Below are 21,637 nucleotides of genomic sequence, written 5' to 3'. Positions count from 1 at the left end.
AAATCTCCCAAGAACACTCTCTCTTCTCTCTTTTCTCTCTAAAACAACAAAACAACTTCTTTTTCACGACCTAGGTCGAGTTCTGCCTTATATACGACGTTTAGGGCTTCCTAATTAAACCAAACTGAACCAAAACGACAATTTAAATCAATATGGTCGAACCGGAATTGCTGGTGTTGATCGACACTTACCCCCAAAATCCACAATTTTGGTTCACGAATGTTACAAGAATTAACATTGTTATCAAAAGATTCTAAACAACATATTAAATTATGAATTCGAGAAAAACGGGTTCAACACAATGTTGCAGTTTTGCATTGCCGCTTTTGAAGCCGGCCTATGATAATAGTTTTATATGTGTAATGAGTAATGACACAAACTTTTAAATTGTTTTGGTTTTCTCCACTAAATTTTCTACTATCTGCACTTGTTGTAAAACAGTTTATTAATTGAAAACAATTTTACATTTATACAAAAAAAAAAATTAAAAACAAATCATGAAATAATACAAAAACTAACCCCGTTGGGTAGTATATGTAATGCAATGTGGTTTTTGTTTATAGTTTTCCAAAAAAGAAAAGTAAAACTTATTGAAATATTACATATTAACAAAAAGATACGTGAATATGTTAGAAAATAATAAAACATCGAAAGTACGTACATAATGAAGATGAACCTTTTCAATTTCATTCCTTTTTTTTTGTGCTGATTGAAATTTATATTTCTAAATCTCCACCAATACATCTAAAATTTTTGTTATAGCTATAGAATCGTTTATTTGACATATGTTAATTTAAACTAAAAATATGAAAATTAAAGAATAAATAAGTATAATCTACTTAGGTGCTAGAAATAAAATAAAAATTGAAATAAATGTTAGTATATTTAGAATCAAACTCTTATATTGATGTTTTAATTAATTTTCAACCCATATTACAACATAAAATTAATAGAAAATATCTGAATATATTGGAAGATAAGAGAATGATTACTTATAAGATGATCATCTAAAATAGACAATGGAGATGAAACTTTTTTAAAAAAACAAAAAAAACACAATTTAAGTTACAAATCATGACATATAGAAAATAATTAAAAATTGGAATTAAACTCATACAACTACAACAAAACAAAATATTTCAGATTTGAGATATGGAGAAAGAGGGTGAGAGACTGTTAGAATGAGAAAGATGAAAAGAACGAGAGAATGAGAGAATTAAAGAATGAAATATTTATAGGAAGAGAAATGAAAATTTACGCTTAAAAAAATAAAAGTTATGGAAGTTAATATTTCAATTTACTATGTTTTTGAATAAAATTGAATGAAAAAATATAGTTAATGTATAATTTCTATGATTTCAGCTTTGTATTTGTATTAAAGTGTGAGTTAAATATATGATTAAATGTGTTTTATTTGTAGTTTGAATGATTCTTTTTTTCAAAATAAGTTGTCTTGCCAAATAGACTAATAAGGAGAGAGTAGAACCTTAATTTTATATAGCTACACAAATGAAATGTATTGAATTTATAGATTTGGTAAATTATATGCACTTTTCAGAAATTTGAATTTCAAATCCAAAATTAATTTACATTGTGTTATATAATACCAAAACGTCCAAATCGTTTTACGGTGTTCAATCCACCGTTAAATTTTGATGACATACGACATCGTTTTAGTCGTTCAAATAAGAGAAAAAATTGATGTCGCAAGCTAGGTTCGAACCCGCAGAATCAAAGACTCGATAACCTCACCATAACCAACTGTAGAGCGTTTAACCCAAGTAAATTCTTAGACCGTTTTTAGGGAAGAGTTTTTTATCTTTTAATGGAACGGTTTGTAAAAAACGCAGCCAAAAGAAGCAAGCGTCTGAGTGCGATTGCGGTATAAGCGAACAAATCCCTAAACCCGAAAATAACCAGAAAGGAACAAAAAAAAACGCAGAGAACCAGAGAGATCGATCCTTGGAATCAAAACGATCTCAAGAAGAAGGAGAAGAAGAATCAAAATCTGGATCAGGAACGAGGGAGGAGAAGATGTTGCCTACCACTTCCAGATCTCGTTCTTCATCTTCTTCATCCCGAGCTAATCCAATGTTCCTTCAGTATTTTCGCCGTATCGTCAAGGTTCGTGGATTTTGATCTCAGATTTAGATTCGTCATTTTCTTAGATCAAATTACGGGCAGAAACCTCGGGTTTAGCTGAATCGATTCTTTGGCTCCGCAGTGTCACTTAGCTTTAGCAATTTCTGATGTTGTAGATCACTTCCTAGAGATTCTGTTGGGAGTGTCATGATCTGATTAATAAACTAGATATTTTCAGGATACTGATGTAGAGATAGAGGTCATGTAGTTTGGGGGATTTGTAAGCGCAAGCATTGATAATGCAATTTTTATAAATGGTGAAATTGAGTCTATGATGCATTTTACATCATGTTCGAGTTTGACTTTTGGGCTATGAAACTCTTTTTTTGTGTGTTCATTGCAGTGGCAGCAAATGGATGTTGAGTATACTTTCTGGCAAATGCTTAACCTTTGTACATCTCCCAAAGTTGTGTAAGTCTTTTTAAAATATGTTCCAGAACTGGAATAAAGTCACCCAGGATTTTACTAGAGAGCTGTACTAGGATGGAATTACCATTTAACCGTTTAAGGTTCTAGGTGAACAAGAGTTTGGGATGGTTTCATTTCACCTTTGCTATAAGAATTTGATGGGAGTTTTAGATTTGTGCAAGGCTTTTATATGTACTATTGAGATTGAGAAGATCAATAGTGTAGTCTAATCCAACATGTTGGAATGTTTTTAGTCAAGTTACTATGTGGTTAGTTTCTTATTCTCCTACTTTTTGTATGTTTGTTTGCATGTGGGCGCTTTGGCATCAGCTATCAACACACTAAGTATCACAAACGTAAGCTCAACTTTCATTAGCAAACCCTTATGCTATGCAACCAGCTTTTATCTTTGCTTCTATATGATTTAGCTTTCTCTTCTGAAAATACCTTGAGACGTCCACATTTACAATGAATACCTAGCAAGCGGAGAATCCTTGTCATATTTTCTAGTTGTGCAGCTTTTTTGCGTTATGTCCTCGTCTTTACTCAAAATTTAATGTTAGTTCATGCTAAAGATAAGCTTAAGTTTCGTATGGCCTGAGAGTTTTAGTGCAGTTGCTTTAATTTCTCTTATTCTCTCTTTCTCTCAGAAACTAAGAACCAATGGGCACGTGATGACCCTGCGTTTATTGTGATCTGTAGCCTACTTCTTGCTGTTGCAACTGTAGCCTATTGTGCCACGTAAGTATTTTGTATATGTAATTATGTTTGATTATGACCATAATACGATTTAATTATGTTTCTTGTTGATTTTAGTCTGATGTTTATACTTCAGGTATGACCATAGTGGCTCTCATGCTGTCGTCGTAGTCGTTTCAGTTTTGCTCTCACATTTCTTAATCACCGGAGCAGTTATAGCTACATGCTGTTGGTAAGGTGTTTCTATCATTGCATAGACATAGACATTTGTTGGTGTAAAATCTTACGCGGCTTAAATGTTATGCTTGCTTGATATGTCTACTAGTTTCATTCGTGCTATAAACACTGTTACTCCCTTTACTACTAAAATTGCTTATCTTATCTTATTCTTGTTTTGCTCATTATATCATGGTAGAAAAACGCTCTTAAGATTTGGTACTGAAATCCCTCTTATGAACATTGCCAGTTTTGTGACAATCACTCTTCCACAAATTTGAATCCTTCTCTACAGTTTTCTTCCTTGTAGTTTTACACCACAGTTTATCAAATATACACTGTTTTTCTGACTTAAGATATGGATTACCAGGTTTTTGACAAACTCTTACCTTCGCGAGGAGGCTCCAAATAGTCATGTGGTGGAACAACGCGTTGAATGGTAAGTTTATGGACTATATCTTATCTTTTCACCTCCTTTCTTTTGGTTACTTTGTTCCCTCTCTAAGATGAGTTAGAACCTCCAAAACAGAAAATTTCATGTTCGTAGTTCAGTATTCATATTATAGTTTCTCCTATTTATAATCTCTACCTGTGTGAGTATGTTCATGAATAACCTCTATCCATTTTTCTATAGGCTGTATACATTTGATGTTCACTGCAACTCGTTCTTTCCAATGTTTGTGCTGCTCTACGGTAATTACACCTTCAAATACATTACTCAATTCTCAAACTGGGATTATTTATGACTTATACTTTCATCTTGTGTGGTAGTCATACATTATTTCTTATCACCACTCCTGATAACGCACGGATTCATCCCTTTACTGTTATCAAATCTGCTTTTCATGGTCGGGGCTTCGTACTACCATTATCTTAACTTCCTAGGATATGACGGTAAGTCTCATAAATTTCTTTCCATCCTTAATATATCTGCTGTATAATTTGGGGCTAACAGCATTGTTTGTTGTGAATTCATATAGTACTTCCATTTTTGGAGCGAACAACATTCTTCCTCTACCCAATCGGGGTGGTGATTGTCCTGTCCCCTATTTGTAAGTTCAATCAGATTCATTGGTTTCACAGATTCCTCTTCCTCAAAAAAGCGTAAACATCGTCTCAAGTTTGTTCTCCATTTTTGCAGTGATCTTAAGCGGATTCAACCCGTCAAGATACTTTATGAACATGTACTTCAGCCAAAGGATATAAAAAACAGCCACATCAGTGGAATCCCAAGGGCTTTTGCACTGCACATACATCATTCAAGTAAGGAACAAGAATATTGAGAGAGTATGATTTTCTTTTTTTATCCCGTGACAGATCATCGTATTGCTCAGTTTCTGGTACAACTTCAAAGGCTACTTACTAGGACCAGTAACATTTTCTAAACGTGACCCATTTTAGCAAGTGCGCTGTTAAATGTAGTGTTTTCTTGATATCTTCCTTTTCTCCCTTTTTTTATATTTTCAGTTTGCGGTAATTTATATGTTACATGTCTGCTTGCTTCTTTGAGCCTTAAGTACAAACTGATGATCTTTGCTGAAACTGGAAACGTGTAGTTAAGGATGGGTCAGTCAGATATTTGATTTAATGAGCATCTCTGTTAGGGCAACAACTCATTGTCATCTTTGGATGCAAAATTCGCGTCCAATGCTATCTAAATTTCAACAAAAAAAAAATTCTATCACAATTGATTTTGCATCCAAATTACAAATAACGAATCAGCCACACGAACAATCTCCAGACAGAAATGCTTAATTTTAGCATAATTAAATGTGTGGTAATTTCTCATTGACGTCCAATATATTTCACTTTAGTCACTATTCTATCAGTTCATATCTAGATTGGTGTAAAGTAGCTCTTCAAACAGCAACTTTAGTAAGGAGATATTTACAATAAGATGTGTGAATATAGTTGCAGAAAATAATTACGTGCAAGGCAGAACAGTGTATTGAGTATTTTACCAACTAGTAGACATTTTCCTTGCCCTGAAAAATTGAATCATGTGCTTATAGACATCTTCATTAGCACTTGCGCCGAGCACAAAGTCAATGTGACCATAATTCTCAAGATATAGCAACTCTGGTCGGGAAGGTAGTTCGGCGAGAGTATGTTCCACATCTGTCACATCTGCTAAACCATCAGTTCCACCATACCCCATCCACATTGGTAATGATCCCGGGATGAGGCTGAGTTTAAATTCTGGAGGTTTCGACATCCCATAAGTCCGGAGATTTTTGAAATACCCGTAGTCGTATTGTGCAAAAGTCCCCTTCCGAATCACTGGAGTAAATGATTGTAAAGATTGAAGGCATTATAATTGAATCAAAAGAGAGCATGAGTAGGTAAGCTAGGCCATGTAACACACAAGAAGTTATGGCATTAGACCAAGTTATATCAAGGTTTAAACTTAAGATAAGAGATCTTACTTTGGAAAAGGTGTCGAATATTCTTGACAGATGATGGGTGAGGCTCATAATCTAGATAGTATTCTATCTTCGAGGCATTGAAACAACAATTCGTCCCTGCCACTCGTTGATATTAGTCCAAAAGAAAGATTAAATAGGCACAAAATCATACAGTGAAAGTCTCACTACAGGGAGATTAGAGGAAAAGAGAAAAAAAAACCTGTTATGGATGTGAGGAAGTCAGTGCAATCCATATGCCCTTCACATAACGAGTCAACAAGTTTAACTAACATATCACTGAAAGCACAGATAGAAAATAAGCAGACCAGATGGTTAGTAAAGAAATGTGTCACTTTAACAACATACACGAAAAACTAGACGAGAAAAGGAAAAAAAAGTCACAACCTTCTAAAGTTTATTTGATGCAGCCCAAGAGCAACTACCATCTGTAAATAGTAGTAAACGTGTTAAACTTGATTCTCTGAAATCGCTTTGTATGACATTTGAGAGCCAAGAGTACCTGATCAAGATGCATAAAAACCATTCTTTCAACAAGTGGAGCTGTGACATGATCCAAATATGATATTGGACAAAGCAACGCTGCTGCTTCAACCATTTCTGCGACATGCGGCTGAGTAAGAGCAGCAAAAGACATGAGAGTCCCCTGTCAAACAAATTAACCAAAGTTCAATTACTAGAAATCAACAAAAAGGAACACACTTTTATAAATTCAGTAGAATGATGACCTGAGAATGTCCAACAAGGAAGATTTGGGAGTTTGAGACTGAATACAGATACTGAATCATTGCTGCCAAGTCATACATGGCCAAATCTTGCCAACTCCAGTCCCAAAATTCCTGCATATAAAAGCATTACTTTTCTTATCCTCCTTTCTCCACACTATAATGTCAACAACATTACCAACATCACCTGTTCTTGCCAGCATTAATCATTTTTATTGGCAATAAGTGGTTGTTGTACCAAAACTAAAATGAACATTTTTTAGGTAAAGCTCATACATACAGAGGAACAAAGACAAAATAAATCTTTGGCATACCTTATCACTTTCAGATAAAGTTACATGTCCATAACTGTAACGTGTACCACGAACATTACCAACCCATACATCAAACCCATGATCAGCAAGAATGAAACTTAGTGACTCTTTTGGTGAATTCAAGAACCACGCATCTCCAGCCTATCAACAACAACAACAACAACAACAAAAAAAAAGATTAATTTTTTAGCAATTGTAAACATAAATATTACCAAGAACAGAGATGTTAAAGCTAAAGCCTTTAAAACAAGATTTTACCATAAAGAGTCCATGCTGAAGCAGAACAGGTGGACCATATTCAAGTCTTGGGCCATGAGATGCCACACGTTGAAGTGCTAATATGTAACCATCCTTTGTTTCAATCTAAAAACCCAAAAAAATATAAAAAAAGCCTTTTTTTGCGACTGATTCAATGAAATCTCTGTTCTAAGATAAAAAAGATGAGACTACAGTACAGTGTGTTCGGTGCAGGAGTAATTAGCAGGATGAATGAGATCAGCGCATAGAGAATTGACCGGAGATCCACGGAGGAGATGAGACTGTGTTACGGCGGAGGAAAAGATCGTTGATAAAGCGGTCAACACGGCGACGAGCAACCATTTCATCGTCGCCGGAGACGAGACTGTTTCTATCACAAATTTGTGAAATTACTCTTTTGTCCTCTTCTTTGTAATTGGGTGTGTTTTTTCTTTTTTACTTGTCAACGAGTGTGAATCTTATCTTCTCGTTGATTTTTAAAAAGTTAAAGTGTTAGTATTATTTTTCTTAATAAGTATAGCTAATGGATGAGTTACAAGGAAGTGTTTTTATTCGACCACGACCACAACTTCAAATGTCTATCATTCTCTTTGACTGAATTATCAAAAACTTAACTTAAAGTATCAATTTTCGTGGAAAGTAGGCGATTACGCATTATAGCTGGTTAATCTTCGTGATTAAGCCTGGACATTAAAACCGTATCCGAATACTCAATCCGGAACCCGACCCGAAAAACCTGGCTGGGGTTGGGTACGGGTTTGCCTATAAAACTCTATTGGATTCTATTTTCTAATATTCGTAGGTTCGGGTTAGGATCGGGTAATACCCGATACCCATTTGGGTACCCATTAAACCTGAACATATAAACATATTTATAATATTTATCATTAATATAATGCAATTATCCCAAAATTATGATTATAATTTTGAATATTTCATTTAGTTTTATACCTAAATATCAAAAATAATCAAAATAACTCAAATATTTTGTCACATAAGTCAAAATTTAACTAAATTTATTTAAATTTAATTAATGTTAATTATATTTCTTCGGGTACCCGGTAGTTCGGGTACTAATCGCGTTCTAAAATTTGTAACCAAAACCGACCCGAACCCGATAGTACCCAAACCGAACCGAACCCATATATCTAAAAATGTCCAATAAGTTCTATTTTTCTAAACCTGTTTACCCGAACCCGAACGGATTACCCGAATGTCCAGCCATGGAGGACTGAATTCTCGATACAAAGATTAGCAAAAGCATTTTGAAATAAAGCAAATATAACTATGTATGAGTGTATTTTCCCTATAGAATATTTTTGTTTGATGAACGAATTAATAGATAGAAAAATATGTTTTAAACGATTTTTTATCATTTATATACCATTATGCATGATTTCTTGTAAGGTAGATCATCTAATTAACTTTTAATTATGTCGTTTAATTGTTGCAAGACGTATAACTTTTAACATTCCGATAGATCTTGCTTTCCCTAGAATAAAGATAACTTGTGGACAACTTACAAGAAAGAGTGTTTTTGAGTCCACCAACGGTCACGAACAAACACTGCTTATCTGACATAAAATGTTTTAAATCAACTCTCAATATACTTATCTTTGACTATTTAACTTAACAATACCAATTTTCGCAAGACCTTATATTTTAATGCAGAGACGTCCCAACGTACGTATATTTGTCTAATCCAATAGCTAGAAAACTTAACAACACCATGAGAGATTACACATGATCATTTTTATTTTTTTCACTAAACGTTTTATTTCTTATTTTCAACACCATATTGAGATGGTTTTCATATTATTTGTATTCATTGACCATACTTAGCCTTGTACTATCTCCATAGCTGATTCACGTCTTTCCCAAGCAAATCAACAAAGAAGTTATCACTATAACCATTCCTCATCTTCTTGTTCAGCTCGGCCACAAACCCATTCCTTAAACCGTTACAATAATCCAAGAACCTGGCGGTAACGTCATAGCCTTGGTCCCATCTATCACCACGACCAGGCCCAACCCAATGGCTCGGAGCGTAACCTGCTTTCAACCTCACGTAATCCGTTATCCCTTCGATAAGCCACGAGGAGCCCGACCCGCACCGTTCCATTGCCAAGAATGAACCACCTCGTGATAAACCACACCGGTAAATTCTCTCTTTACATCTCCCGATACACCCGCGAGATAACCCGCGTTAAAGTGTATCTCGTTTCCCGTGTTGTAGGCTACACCGTTACTGTTCTCCATGAACAGTGTGATCTTTGTAATGGACTTTCTGTCTGAAGGGTTGGTTTGTTGGAACAAACGCCACACGAAGTCCGTTGCAGATCTTAGTGACTGTGTGCCGTAGCTTACACCACCGATCTCTCCTCGGAATCTCCTTCCTCCCGGAGAGTCACCGGTGTTGTCAACAACTGAGTAGTCAACTGCATTAACTAATGAGACAACGAGCATCAGAGAGATTGCAAAAAAGATTTTGTGAAACTTCATCTTTGTATTTTGGTTTTGGGACAATGATCTGTTTAGATTTAGATGGAGGTCCCTTTATAGAGAGAAAAGAAATGGATTTATTTATTATGAATGGAAATAATCAAGAATGGTCAATGACCTTTTCTTCGGTAGTGTCCCATCAATCCATCATTATGTACAAAATACGACTTGGCCAAGTAACAAAAACAAAAACAAATTTGAAATGAAGTAGTTTTAAGACCGGTCTATCTTTTATTTTAAAGATAGAAAACTACACAATGTGTTACTATTCTTTTGCGAAATTTGAGTTTGTTAGTATATCTTTTTATATAAAAACTGATACCTAGTCCTCAGAATTTGGTACCCAAAAGATTCTCCGGATGTATCATTTCTAATTATATTGTTAGTCGAAGAGTGATTTGACTATGACACAACATCGGTGTAATTATTTTTTTGACGTTCATGTCATTACTTGGAGTGATTATAACTTGTGCTGTTGTGCATACGCATTTAATGCGGCCGTGTCTCTTACATTTCATCCCTCATTAATAGAAAACTAGACAATGTGTGTTTCTAACATATGAACTATGAAATATAAAGTATTACACATCACATATTGATTAGATCCCAAATTAACTAAGTAAAGTGTTTATATATATATATATATATATATTTATAACTCAAGAATGATCTCCAAAACTTTATAGGTCCAAACATTAATCTTCTGTGATCGGAAAAACCATGTTAAATTTCGCACTTCCGTGACCAATACTACTCAAATCTAGACTTACCAGTGGACCGGTTGGTTCCTTTTTGAATATTTTCTCTTCCATCGAAACTGATTATTTGTTTTCTTTTCACTTGCGTGGCTGCCATATAACTAGTCACCACCATATAATGGACTATGCATAAGCAAATTAACATACGTATATATTGCACACTTTACTTAATTTAATACCATAATGAAAGATAATTTATTTATTTTAATTTTTAATTATAATTACACTTTTTTATTTGAAATTTTGCATCTATTGTATATCTGATTAACGTCTAAATAATTGGTTAAATATTTTTTACACATGTTAAAAAATTATGAATAGATTTCTATGAATTAGCAACTTTAAACACCAAATTTAAGATAATAAGATAAGTAAAATAAAATTAATTATTTAGCACCGACTAATTTGAGAGGTAAATAAGACATTTGGTGGTAAAACCAATATCAATCTTGTTGAGACGGCAGTATAAGCCAGTTTTTGGCAGTCTTGTTGGGAAGTGTGTTAAGCAGCACAAGTCGCACAAGTATGTTCAGTCCACCTTTGCTGGTTGGAATTTTGAAGCTAATTATGAGTTTGCAGAGCTGGGTAGAATCTGGGTTGTATGGGATCAATCAGTGAAACTCCTTATTCATTCCAAATCGAAACAGATTAACTTGCATAGTTACTCTGCCAAACGAAGACAGTGAAATCATTGTCTCCTTTGTATATGCGGTCAATTGTCGATACGGGAGACAGCAGCTATGGGAGGAAGTTTGCTCGCTGTCCAGAGACTCTTCCATCAATTCACAGCCATGGACAGTGATAGGGGACTTCAATCAAACTCTTAATCCCTCAGAGCATTCCTCGGGAGGCACTCGAGTCAGGAAGGGGATGGAGGAGTTTAGAGATTGTCTTCTCTATGCTAGTCTCCAAGACCTCTCCATTTGAGGAAACAAGTTCACTTGGTGGAATAATCAGGAGCAGAACCCTATTGCTAAGAAGTTGGATAGAATCCTTATTAATGATGAATGGATGATCAAATTCCCTCTGTCATTTGCTCACTTTGCTGAACCTGATTTTTCAAACCATTCCCCCGTCATAATTGATCTTGACACGAGGCAAAGAGGTCGTAGACATTTTATGATTTCTCATTACCTTCTTTAGAATGAGGAGTTCCTCCCGAGGCTTCTGATGTTTTGGCATACAACTCACTACCAAGGTTCTGCTCAATACTGTTTGGCAAAGAAGTTGAAAGCTCTGAAAAACATCATCTGAGACCTCAATAGAGAGCACTTTTCGGATTTGGAGAATCGAACCAAGGAAGCTCAAGAACGACTCCTTCACTGCCAGTCTCTTCTCTTGACCAATCCTTCCCCTGTAGTTGCGGTTGTGGAGAAAGTGGCTCACAAAAAGTGGTTAACTCTAGCTATGGCAGAGGAGAAATTTTTGTACCAAAAGGTAAGGATTAAGTGGTTCGAGTGTGGGGATCTCAATACAGCCTACTTCCATAGATTGTAGCAACCAGGCGAGCCAAAAACCAGATTCACTATCTGGTAGATTCTCATGGGCAGCGATTAAGCAATATGGAGGATGTCAAGCAACACTGTGTATCCTACTACGAGGACCTTCTGGGAGGAGATTCTTCCATCCTCTCCCCTTCTGAGCTTGATCAACTTAGGGAATTCACGCCTTTCAGGTTGAACCAATCCCTCTCTGACTCCCTTACAGCTGAGGTCTCAGATGCTGAAATCAAGCAAGTAGTGTTCTCTATGCCGTCTAACAAGACTCCTGGACCGAACAGCTACACGGGGGAGTTTTATCGAGCCTCTTGGGATATAATTGGTCATGATATTATCGTGGCTGTCAAAGAGTACTTTAGCATAGGCAATCTCCTCAAGCAAACAAATGCAACAACTTTGATCCTGATACCTAAAGAGATAGGTGCTGAGAATATCACCAGGTTTAGACCTATCTCCTACTGTAATGTGATCTACAAAGCCATCTCCAAAATAATTGCACGGCAGATGGAGAACATATTGCCCCTAATGATATCCAACCCCAATCTGTGTTTGTCAAGGGTAGGTTGCTCGTTGAAAATGTGCTCTTGGCCAGGGAGATGGTCCAAGGTTTCGGGAGAAGTAACATCACTCCTAGAGCTCTTTTGAAAGTGGACCTAAGGAAAGCCTTTGATAGTGTAAAGTGGGATTTCATCCTGAGAACGCTCGAATTTGCACAATTCCCTCCCAGGTTCATAGTTTGGATTAAGCAATGTCTGACTACCACTTCTTTCTCTGTCAATATCCATGGGGAGCTATGTGGATTTTTCAGAGGAACTATAGGATTAAGACAAGGGGATCCGTTATCCCCCTCTCTCTTTGTGATTGCTATGGAGGTCCTCACCAATATGCTCAACTCTAGGTTTGCGGCAGGACAGATAGGATATCATCCTCTCGGAAGAAATCCTATTATCTCCTACCTTGCATTTGCGGATGATCTCATGATATTCTATGATGGCGGAATCACTTCGATCCAAGAGATTGCTTCCTTGCTTGACAATTTCAAATATCTGTCAGGTTTGCGCATGAATAGAGACAAATCCACAATGTTTGTGGCAGGAGTCCCGTTAGATGGACTTGACCAACTCGACTACCCCCTTGGATCTCTACCGGTACGATATCTTGGTCTCCCTTTACTTCACAGTAAGCTCAAGAAAGAAGAGTATGCCCTGCTTCTAGACAAGGTTAAGGAGCGGTTCACTGCTTGGTCATCTAAAGTCCTCTCCTTCGCTGGTAGACTCCAGTTAATCTCTGCAGTTATCTACAACACAGTAAACTTCTGGTCCTCAGCCTTTGCCTTACCAAAAGGTTGCTTGAGAGCTATCGAGATGATGTGTAACGCGTTTTTGTGGTCTGGCAATATCATCAAACGTCCAGCTGCCAAAGTCTCCTGGAAGGATATTTGTTTGCCAAAGAAAGAAGGTGGACTGGGTCTCTGTAACTTTGCTATCTGGAATAAAGTGTTGACTATGAAGCTCATTTGGATGCTAATCACCAATAGTGGATCTCTTTAGGTTGCCTGGATGAAGGAACACATGCTCAAGAACACTGACTAATGGATAGCCGAGACAAATCAAGGCTCCTCCTGGATGTGGCGTTACCTTCATGCACTGAAACCGTTGGTGAAATCTCTCTTGGCGAGTTCCATAGGAGATGGCCAAACTGCGAGTTTTAGGTATGATAACTGGTGCGTCTTGGGCCCTTTAATTGACTTCCTTGGTCCTGTTGGTCCACGATTAATGGGCATTCCTCGGGATGCTAAGGTGGCGCAGGGAACTGGACCGCATGGTTGGAGACTTCCTTCATGCAGGTCCCGTAACCCTCTACTGCTCACAGTCCGGAACACTCTCAGTTTGCTGGACCCACCTTCGGATTCTAACAGACTAGATGTTTTTTCTTGGGGTCAAGATGGTTCAAGGAAAATTTTCTTCAGCACTAAGCTCACCTGGGAAGCTTTGAGACCTGCATCTACAACCAAACGCTGGCATAGTGCTGTCTGGTTCAAGCGTGGTATCCCTAAACACTCTTTTACTTTTTGGGTTGCGAATCTTAATCGGTTGCCTGTGAAATCTAGGCTTCACGCCTGGGGAGTGACTGCAGACACTGCTTGCGTCCTCTGTTCAGATGGTGAAGAGACAAGAGATCATATATTCCTTCACCGCAATTTTGCAGTACAACTCTAGAGTCAGGTTCTTTCTCGATTGGGCCTTCCCTCTCTCATTTTCTCCTCTTGGCAGACTCTGGTATATTGGCTCCTAGGTATCACAAAATACCTCCACTCAACGCTGAAGAAGATTGCTACTCAGGCTACCATCTATTCAATTTGGCAAGAACGGAATTCCCGACTTCATGAAGGACCTTTATCCTCCCCTGACACTATCTTCCGTGCGTTGGACAGATCCATCAGAGACATTCTCCTTGCTCACCAATACAATAGACAAGGAAAAGGTCTCCTGGCTAATTGGCTTACCCATATTAATGGCTGAAATCCCAGAATTTTTTAGCCCTGCTACTCTGCTTTTAGCTCCTTTCTCTTTCGAATTTGTACTAATGTTCGCTATGGCTTTTTTTTTTTTTTTTTTGGACTGTACCTTATGATACAAACTCTTGTAAACCTCAAGTTCNGAGCATGGAGGCTGCCACAACCTCCTTTTTCACCAACCCATGAAGTACCATTACATTTTGTATCATTGTCTTCGTGTGATTCTCAGATTTCTTTTTCAGACTTTTATTTACAGAAGGGACTGTGTAATTTAAGTTTGGGAGAGAGTCTGAAAATGTATTTAACATTGTGTTTTATTATCTTATTTTTTTTTCAAATTTTTGCATAATAGTTTTATTCATTTGAGTCTGCATCTATTTGCATTAAAAAAGACCAAAAAAAAAGTTAAAAAAAAAAAAAAAAAAAAAACCAATATCAATCTACGCCAAAGTCCAAGTGACCGAATAGTCTAATAAGAGGGTTTTGATTTACAGACATTTAACCGATATTGAATGTACGATTAACAAAAAACGATTTAATATAGATTACATGAGTGAAGCATCATGTATGACGAGGGGATCCGGATCACAGACAGGTTCCAACCTTCTCTTAAACGAACTTATATATGTTATAATTCAACTTTAGCAGATACATCAATCAATACGTATATCTTTTTTTCAATGGAAAACTTACAGTTCACCAAAGAGGATGAAAAATTATTTTATTTCTTATTAAAGATTTATCATATTGTTGACCCCCTCAATATATATTTTGTATTCATTGACCATAATTGGCTTTGTACTCTCTCCAGAGCTGATTTACGTCTTTCCCAAGCAAATCAAAGAAGAAGCCGTCATTGTAGTCACTCCTCATCTTCTTGTTCAGCTCGGCCACAAACCCATTCCTCAAGTCATTACAATAATCCAAGAACCTCGCGGTAACGGCATAACCTTCGTCCCATCTATCTCCACCACCAGGCGCGACCCAGTGACTTGGAGCGTAACCCGCTTTTAGCCTCACGTAATCCGCTATCCCTTCGATAAGCCCAACGGGAGCCCGACCCCCACCGTTCCACTGCCAAGAATGGACAACCTCATGATAAATCACCCCGGTGAATCCCCTCCTTATATCTCCCGAGTCATCCACGAGGGATCCCGCGTTGTAGTGTATCTGGTCTTGCGAGCTGTATGCCACGTCTTTACTGTTCTCCATGATCAGTGTGATCTTTGGAGTGTCCCTTCTGTCTGAAGGGTTGTTTTGTTGGAACAAACGCCATATGAAGTCCGTCGCGGATCTCAGTGATTGTTCGCCATAGCTTACTCCACCGATCTCTTCCCTGAATCTCCTTCCTCCAGTAGAGTCGCCAGTGTTGTCGATGACTGAGAACTCAACTGCATTGACCAAAGAGACAGCGAGCATCAGAGACACTACAAGGAAGATTTTGTGACACGCCATCTTTTTTTGTTAGTTTGTTACTTCTGGCTGGTAGTTTTGGACAATTAATTATTTGTTTAGATTTCGAAGAAATGAAATGGATTTATATAGAAAAGAAATGGATTTTGGTCAATCGAAGACCTTTTCTACGGTGATATTATAAAAATCGTATGTTTTTTTTCTTTTCATTCTTTTATTTTTGTTTCTGTTAAGTACAACCGTAAGGTTAGTAAAGTTTAAAAAAAATAGCACCGTTTATCCAAGTTTTACTATAAGATCCGACTAATGTAATTTGAGAGGTAAAGTTTTCTATAAATATATTTGAAAATTAATACTATTAAACAAGGTGTATAGTATTAAACTATTAATTAAAGGTTTACTTAACGAAGAAAACTATAACAGCTTGTTTAATAATAATAGTTTTGCTGGTTTTTAAACGTTTTTTTTACTATTCTACCATTACTAGCTAATACTTTTCTATTACTGTTACTTGTCAAAAGCCAGTAGTACTTTTCATTTTTCAACTTTCTATTATTATTTTTTTTGTCAACAAAAGAATCAGCTTAAAAAAAACAATTGGAAGGAAAATTGTTTACAAACAAAATATAATGCGGAGATAAGCGCGCTTGGCGTACCAAAGAATCCGCTTTAACATTTGCATTACGAGGAATATGACATAAAGAAAAAGAAGAAAACTTCTCTCGATCCGTCTTGATTCCATCCAAATATGTTGCAAAGGTCGGCCAGTCATGAGGGAAAGACACCATCTTCACCAGATCCAAGCTGTCCGTAAAGAAAACCACATCTCGAAAGTCGTGGCCAATCATACACCGCATCGCCCAGCTGAAAGCTTCCACTTCTGCATGTAACGGGGATAGACTACGCCGATAATTGTTAGCGCCTAGAAAAGGTGACGATCCTTGCATAGAAGTACAAAACCATCCTGCACCTGCAAAAGCATCGGTCTCTTTCCAAGAGCCATCTACAAAGCATCGATAATCGGAGTAAACCAGTAAAAGGGGATAACTACCCCCTTGTAACCGAGAGGTAGGAACTACAGAGGAGGGGATAGCATCCTCACCCTCGTCTTCCACCTGTGCTTGGAGCCAAGAGGACGCTTCCCCTTGCGCTACTTGCACAATGTCATCCGGGCGTTCTGTTTGATTCTCAAACACACATGCATTCCGCGCTTTCCAGATATACCACATTAGCCAAGGGAAAACCTCTATTTGGGAATCCGAATTCATAGGACCCAGAAAATGATCCACATTAGCATAAATAGATTCTGTCGGAAAGTGTTGGAACCCCACATGTACATTGGCCAAAGCCCATGCCTGACGGGCTGGCGGACACACAAAAATAGCATGATTAACGGTCTCCACATCCGCCCCACACCTCATGCATCCGACATCACAATCTATGCCCCGTCGTCTCAAATTAACAGACACCAAAATACTACCCGTTAACACTTGCCACATGAAATGTTTAATTTTTGGTGGACACTGAACCCGCCAAATCCGAGCAAGAAGAGGGGTAATCTCTGGGCCACACCCAAGAGCCTGGAAAGTATTAGGAATACCCATATGTGCCGTTTCATACCCTAACTTAACCGTATATTTACCAGATTTTGTAAAGTGCCACCCTAAGGAGTCTGCCATCGGGAGATTACTGAAGGGAATAGCCTCTATCAAGGCAACATACATAGGGTCGAAATGCTCAATGAGCCGATCTCGATGCCAAGTATTCGTCTGAGGATCCATGAACTGAGTCAAACGAAGAGTTGGGTCCTTAAACGAATCGTTACTTAAAGCTGGTCTTGGAATTTGAGCTGGAACCCAGGGATCATTCCATATAGAAATGGTGTCTCCTGAGCCAACCCGTTTAATTAGCCCTTTGTTAACCAAAGATCGAGCAGATACGATACTCCGCCATCCATAGGAAGGAGAGTAGGACCGTATCGAATCCATAGGAATGAAATTCCGGTAATATCTACCTTTGAAAACCCTGGCGAACAAAGAGTCCGGAACCTCAATCAGTCGCCATAATTGTTTAGCCAACAAAGCCGTGTTAAAATCATCAACATTCCTGAAACCCAGACCACTCATCTGCTTGCTACAACAAAGCTTCTCCCAGGCGATCCAATGCATACTCCCAGACTGACCATTAGAACTCCACCAAAACTTCGCCACTGCACTAGTAAGCTAATATGTTATCGTTTTTGGCAAACAATAACAGGACATCACAAAAGTTGGGACAGCCGTCGCAACAGATTTGATCATCACCTCCTTACCCCCTTTGGACAAAAACTTGGCCGACCAGCCCGTCGTCCGGCCCTGTAGCCGGTCTCTAACATAAGAAAAAACCTTCGTTTTTGACCCTCTTAAACTCTCCGGAATCCCTAAGTACGACCCCATACCACCCAGATTTGTTACTCCAAGGACCCCTTGTATCTCCGACCGGACCCGGTCATCCACAGTGTGACCAAACTGAATCGAAGATTTCGTAAAATTTATCTGTTGCCCCGAAACACCCTCATATTGCCTGAGGATATCCAAAACCACACCACATTCTTCCTTATCCGCCTTACAAAAGAAGAGACTATGATCCGCAAACAACAAATGTGTTATTGGCGGGCACTTGTGTGCCACCTTTATGCCTGTAATCCGCTTATCCACCTCCGCCTTCTGAATATTTGCAATCAGAACCTCGGTACATAAAATAAACAAGTAAGGGGATAACGGATCACCCTGCCGTAGGCCCCTACCTTGGACAATCTGAATATTAGTTTGTCCGTTAATGAGGACCTTGTACTCCACCGAGGAGACACAAAACAGAATCCATGAAATCCATGTCTCCGCAAACCCCATCTTCCGCAGTAACGCCGCCACGAAATCCCACTCAACTTTATCATACGCCTTACTCATATCCGTCTTAATAGCCATAAAATTCCCTTTACATGAATTATTAGTTCGCAACTCATGAAACATCTCGTGAGCTATGAGGATGTTGTCCGAGATCAAACGTCCAGGTACAAACGCTGATTGAGTTTCCGAGATTAGGCCAGTTAATATCACCTTAAGCCGGTTACACAAAACTTTTGACAAGATCTTGTATCCCACTTTGCACAAACTGATAGGACGTAACTCTGCCAACTGGGTCGGTTTTGCCACCTTTGGGACAAGGCAAATATGCGTTTGATTTAACCGTTTGTCAAAAACACCCTCCTCAAAAAACTAATTAACCAAGAACACCAGATCATCCTTAACAACTCGCCACGCCTTCTGAAAAAACAAGGCTGTCATTTCATCAGGCCCTGGAGCTTTGTCCGGATGCATCATAAATAATGCCCGTCGTACCTCTGCCTCTGTGGCAGGGGCCATCAAACGGGCATTATCCGCCTCTGTAATAACCATGTTGACTTCCCGTAGAGCTTCCTCAAAATTAACCGGACATATCGAGGAAAACAGATCCTCGAAGTATGTTACCGCCGTATCGCAAATAGCAACATCCTCAGTAGACTAGACATCGTGTTTGTCAAAAAGATCGACAATCCGATTACGAGCCCGTCGCTGCTTGGTCTGGGCTTGAAAATACTTCGTATTCTCATCCCCCACCCCCATCCACCGGTTCCGACTCTTTAAGTACCAATGGACCTCCTCATCCCGATAAGCCTCTTTCAGGTGGCCATTGAGGTCCGAGACAACCTCTGGAGTGGCCAAAACATCAGCTTGTGCCATCTCCAATTGCCTTTTAAGATCCTCAATCAACTCCCGACCATACAGAACCTGCGTTTTACGCCATCGAGAAATCTCCCGCCTACAACTAATAATTTTCCCTGCAAAATCCTGCTCCGGATCTCCACACCAACACGATGAGATCGCATCCATTAAACCAGCCTTACCTACCCAGCGACGATCAAACATAAAAGACTGACGACCTCGCGGCCTCTTTGCCCCAATGCTGATCACGAGAGGTTTATGATCTGAAGCAATCATAGGTAAGTATTCTGTAACCGTGTCCAAAAATAAATCATGCCATTCCTCATTCCCTAAAGTCCTATCTAACTAGCATCATATAGGTTTCTTATCTCGCCAATCCCGCCATGATAGGCAATCCCCAAATAGGGGAATTCCAAGAAACCGCAACTTTCTATTACTAAAAGCTAAATAAGTTTTTCCATTTCGTGACGTTTTACTATTATTCATTTTGTTTTTACTATGTACTATTATTCTTCCATTACTTAATAGTTAATACTACGTCTTTCTTTGTTTAAGTCATTACTTGATACGCGCGTTTCTTATAATTTTTTTTGGTCAAAGCTAATAGTTTCAATTTTCAGGATTCTATTAATATGTTTGACTTAATGGAGGAAAATATAATATCATGTATAATAGATTAATAATTGTGATCCAAAAAGCGCATAACGGCACAAGACGACAGTGCAAATAGACTTCTTTTCTTCGGTAGTGTCCCACAATGGTAAGTTTTTACAATGGTAGACTCAGTCATGAGACGTACAAGACGGTGCAAGTAGACTTGGACGACACGATGACGACGACGAGGAGTAGATTTAGACTTTTAGTCATGCACGACTCACGAAAGAAATTTCAAACAAAGTAAGATTCACGGCATAATTGAAGACTAGTAGCCGAATTAAGAAATGTGAGTAAATGTATGATTTGAGATAGTGAATATAACAGGTTAACCACGGTAACTTCAACTTGGTTACTTACTGATTAATTGATAGGAAAAAATGCTGGCATATCATTTTGTAAGAAAATTGCACTTCCAATCCGGATAAGTTTTTTGCTTTTGCTATATATAATAATAAAATATAAAATTTATTAGAATTATTTTTTGTTTAACATCAAGTGTTGCAATTCTTTAAATGTTTATAACATACAATTAGCCAAAAAAGAAGAAAGAGAATATGTTCTCATCTCGTTGCGAACCACATAGCCATACAACGTGTATATCTTCCATCTTCTTGATCATGAATGTAAGATATCATATTTTGAACTTGCCTTTATAATCTTTTGATGAAAAGAGTTAATGATATCGGAGTTTCCCCATGTCTTTGAATATTTTGTTCCTTCCACAACGAATGAACTGTAATATGAAAGGTATACCTCAACAAATACAGCCTATCCTTCCCCAAATACTTATCCATGATAGATTTGGGATAGTCACCCAATCTGTTGAGAACTTGCTTGTGAAAAGCTTAGAGGTGAGGCCTGCCCAAACTTCTTTCGATTATTGACATGTGAAAAATAGATGGCCCATGAGTATCCAGTGGACCGCGGCATAGAACACAAGAAGAAGTAACACCCACATTCCATCTCAGCATTTGGTCTTCAGTCGTTAGTCGATTCATTGTTGCAAGCCAAGCAATGAGCTGAGTATTTAGGTGTGGCTTGGAAGAAAAGTATACCTTTGTACCACACCATCCTTTGCCTTTAGACACACGAGTAGCTTCCTAGATCTCCTTTGTGTCAAAATTTGCCTTAAACAGATCTCTTTTTCCAAAGAACTACATCATCTGTTTCCACCAGCCCTTTGTTGTGTGTGCCCTCTAGAACTGTATCTAATTGATTTAGATAGTCAATTCGGCGTCTTCATCTTCTATGGGATCATGCTTCGGTCAAAGTGGCACATAAACCTATTCCCATATCTGTACATCCGCATGCTAGCCTGTAATGGGAATCAAACATCCTAGATATGACCAATTGTCATGCTAAACG

The 21,637-nt window shown here is 38.1% G+C and overlaps 4 protein-coding genes and 1 pseudogene across 4 annotated transcripts; 1 reads left to right on the top strand and 4 right to left on the bottom strand.

Moving 5' to 3' along the window:
• LOC104766705 (protein unc-50 homolog) lies at window positions 1,853-5,007 on the top strand. Its single transcript, XM_010490642.2, has 10 exons — window positions 1,853-2,124; window positions 2,486-2,553; window positions 2,881-2,906; window positions 3,201-3,291; window positions 3,386-3,481; window positions 3,836-3,904; window positions 4,100-4,158; window positions 4,237-4,359; window positions 4,446-4,517; window positions 4,607-5,007. The coding sequence occupies exons 1-10, from the start codon at window positions 2,035-2,037 to the stop codon at window positions 4,669-4,671; spliced, it is 759 nt and encodes a 252-aa protein (XP_010488944.1). The 5' UTR covers window positions 1,853-2,034; the 3' UTR covers window positions 4,672-5,007.
• On the bottom strand, window positions 5,229-7,682 carry LOC104766703 (triacylglycerol lipase 1). The gene is made up of 9 exons (XM_010490641.2): window positions 7,383-7,682; window positions 7,186-7,290; window positions 6,928-7,068; window positions 6,617-6,727; window positions 6,391-6,534; window positions 6,276-6,316; window positions 6,091-6,167; window positions 5,892-5,987; window positions 5,229-5,745 (listed from the first exon to the last, which is right to left on the bottom strand). The coding sequence occupies exons 1-9, from the start codon at window positions 7,530-7,532 to the stop codon at window positions 5,423-5,425; spliced, it is 1,188 nt and encodes a 395-aa protein (XP_010488943.1). The 5' UTR covers window positions 7,533-7,682; the 3' UTR covers window positions 5,229-5,422.
• On the bottom strand, window positions 8,997-9,745 carry LOC104766702 (annotated as a pseudogene).
• Window positions 15,076-15,958, bottom strand: LOC104766701. The gene has a single exon (XM_010490640.1). It carries the CDS (start codon window positions 15,915-15,917, stop codon window positions 15,240-15,242), a length of 678 nt encoding a protein of 225 aa, XP_010488942.1. The 5' UTR covers window positions 15,918-15,958; the 3' UTR covers window positions 15,076-15,239.
• On the bottom strand, window positions 16,090-19,891 carry LOC104767992. Its single transcript, XM_010491946.1, has 5 exons — window positions 19,550-19,891; window positions 19,253-19,414; window positions 18,260-19,129; window positions 16,532-18,097; window positions 16,090-16,101 (listed from the first exon to the last, which is right to left on the bottom strand). The coding sequence occupies exons 1-5, from the start codon at window positions 19,889-19,891 to the stop codon at window positions 16,090-16,092; spliced, it is 2,952 nt and encodes a 983-aa protein (XP_010490248.1).

This window comes from Camelina sativa, chromosome 19, assembly GCF_000633955.1.
Source record: "Camelina sativa cultivar DH55 chromosome 19, Cs, whole genome shotgun sequence".
In the NCBI taxonomy this organism is placed as follows: domain Eukaryota; kingdom Viridiplantae; phylum Streptophyta; class Magnoliopsida; order Brassicales; family Brassicaceae; genus Camelina; species Camelina sativa.
The sequence above is the reverse complement of the archived record's forward strand: the minus strand, read 5'-3'. Positions and strand labels throughout refer to the sequence as shown.

Bases quoted from the DNA above. Each gene is read 5' to 3' on its own strand.
- LOC104766705 (XM_010490642.2), top strand. From the start codon at position 2,035: ATGTTGCCTACCACTTCCAGATCTCGTTCTTCATCTTCTTCATCCCGA. The intron at 3,292-3,385 runs GTAAGTATTTTG...TTTATACTTCAG, and splicing joins ACTGTAGCCTATTGTGCCAC to GTATGACCATAGTGGCTCTC. The intron at 3,905-4,099 runs GTAAGTTTATGG...ATTTTTCTATAG, and splicing joins GTGGAACAACGCGTTGAATG to GCTGTATACATTTGATGTTC.
- LOC104766703 (XM_010490641.2), bottom strand. From the start codon at position 7,532: ATGAAATGGTTGCTCGTCGCCGTGTTGACCGCTTTATCAACGATCTTT. The intron at 6,168-6,275 runs GTTGTGACTTTT...CTGTGCTTTCAG, and splicing joins CATCAAATAAACTTTAGAAG to TGATATGTTAGTTAAACTTG. The intron at 5,988-6,090 runs GTTTTTTTTTCT...AACGAGTGGCAG, and splicing joins CTTCCTCACATCCATAACAG to GGACGAATTGTTGTTTCAAT.
- LOC104766701 (XM_010490640.1), bottom strand. From the start codon at position 15,917: ATGGCGTGTCACAAAATCTTCCTTGTAGTGTCTCTGATGCTCGCTGTC.
- LOC104767992 (XM_010491946.1), bottom strand. From the start codon at position 19,891: ATGATTGCTTCAGATCATAAACCTCTCGTGATCAGCATTGGGGCAAAG. The intron at 19,415-19,549 runs GTCCATTGGTAC...CACGATGTCTAG, and splicing joins AGGCTTATCGGGATGAGGAG to TCTACTGAGGATGTTGCTAT. The intron at 18,098-18,259 runs GTTTTTTCTTAT...ATAACATATTAG, and splicing joins TAAGAGGGTCAAAAACGAAG to CTTACTAGTGCAGTGGCGAA.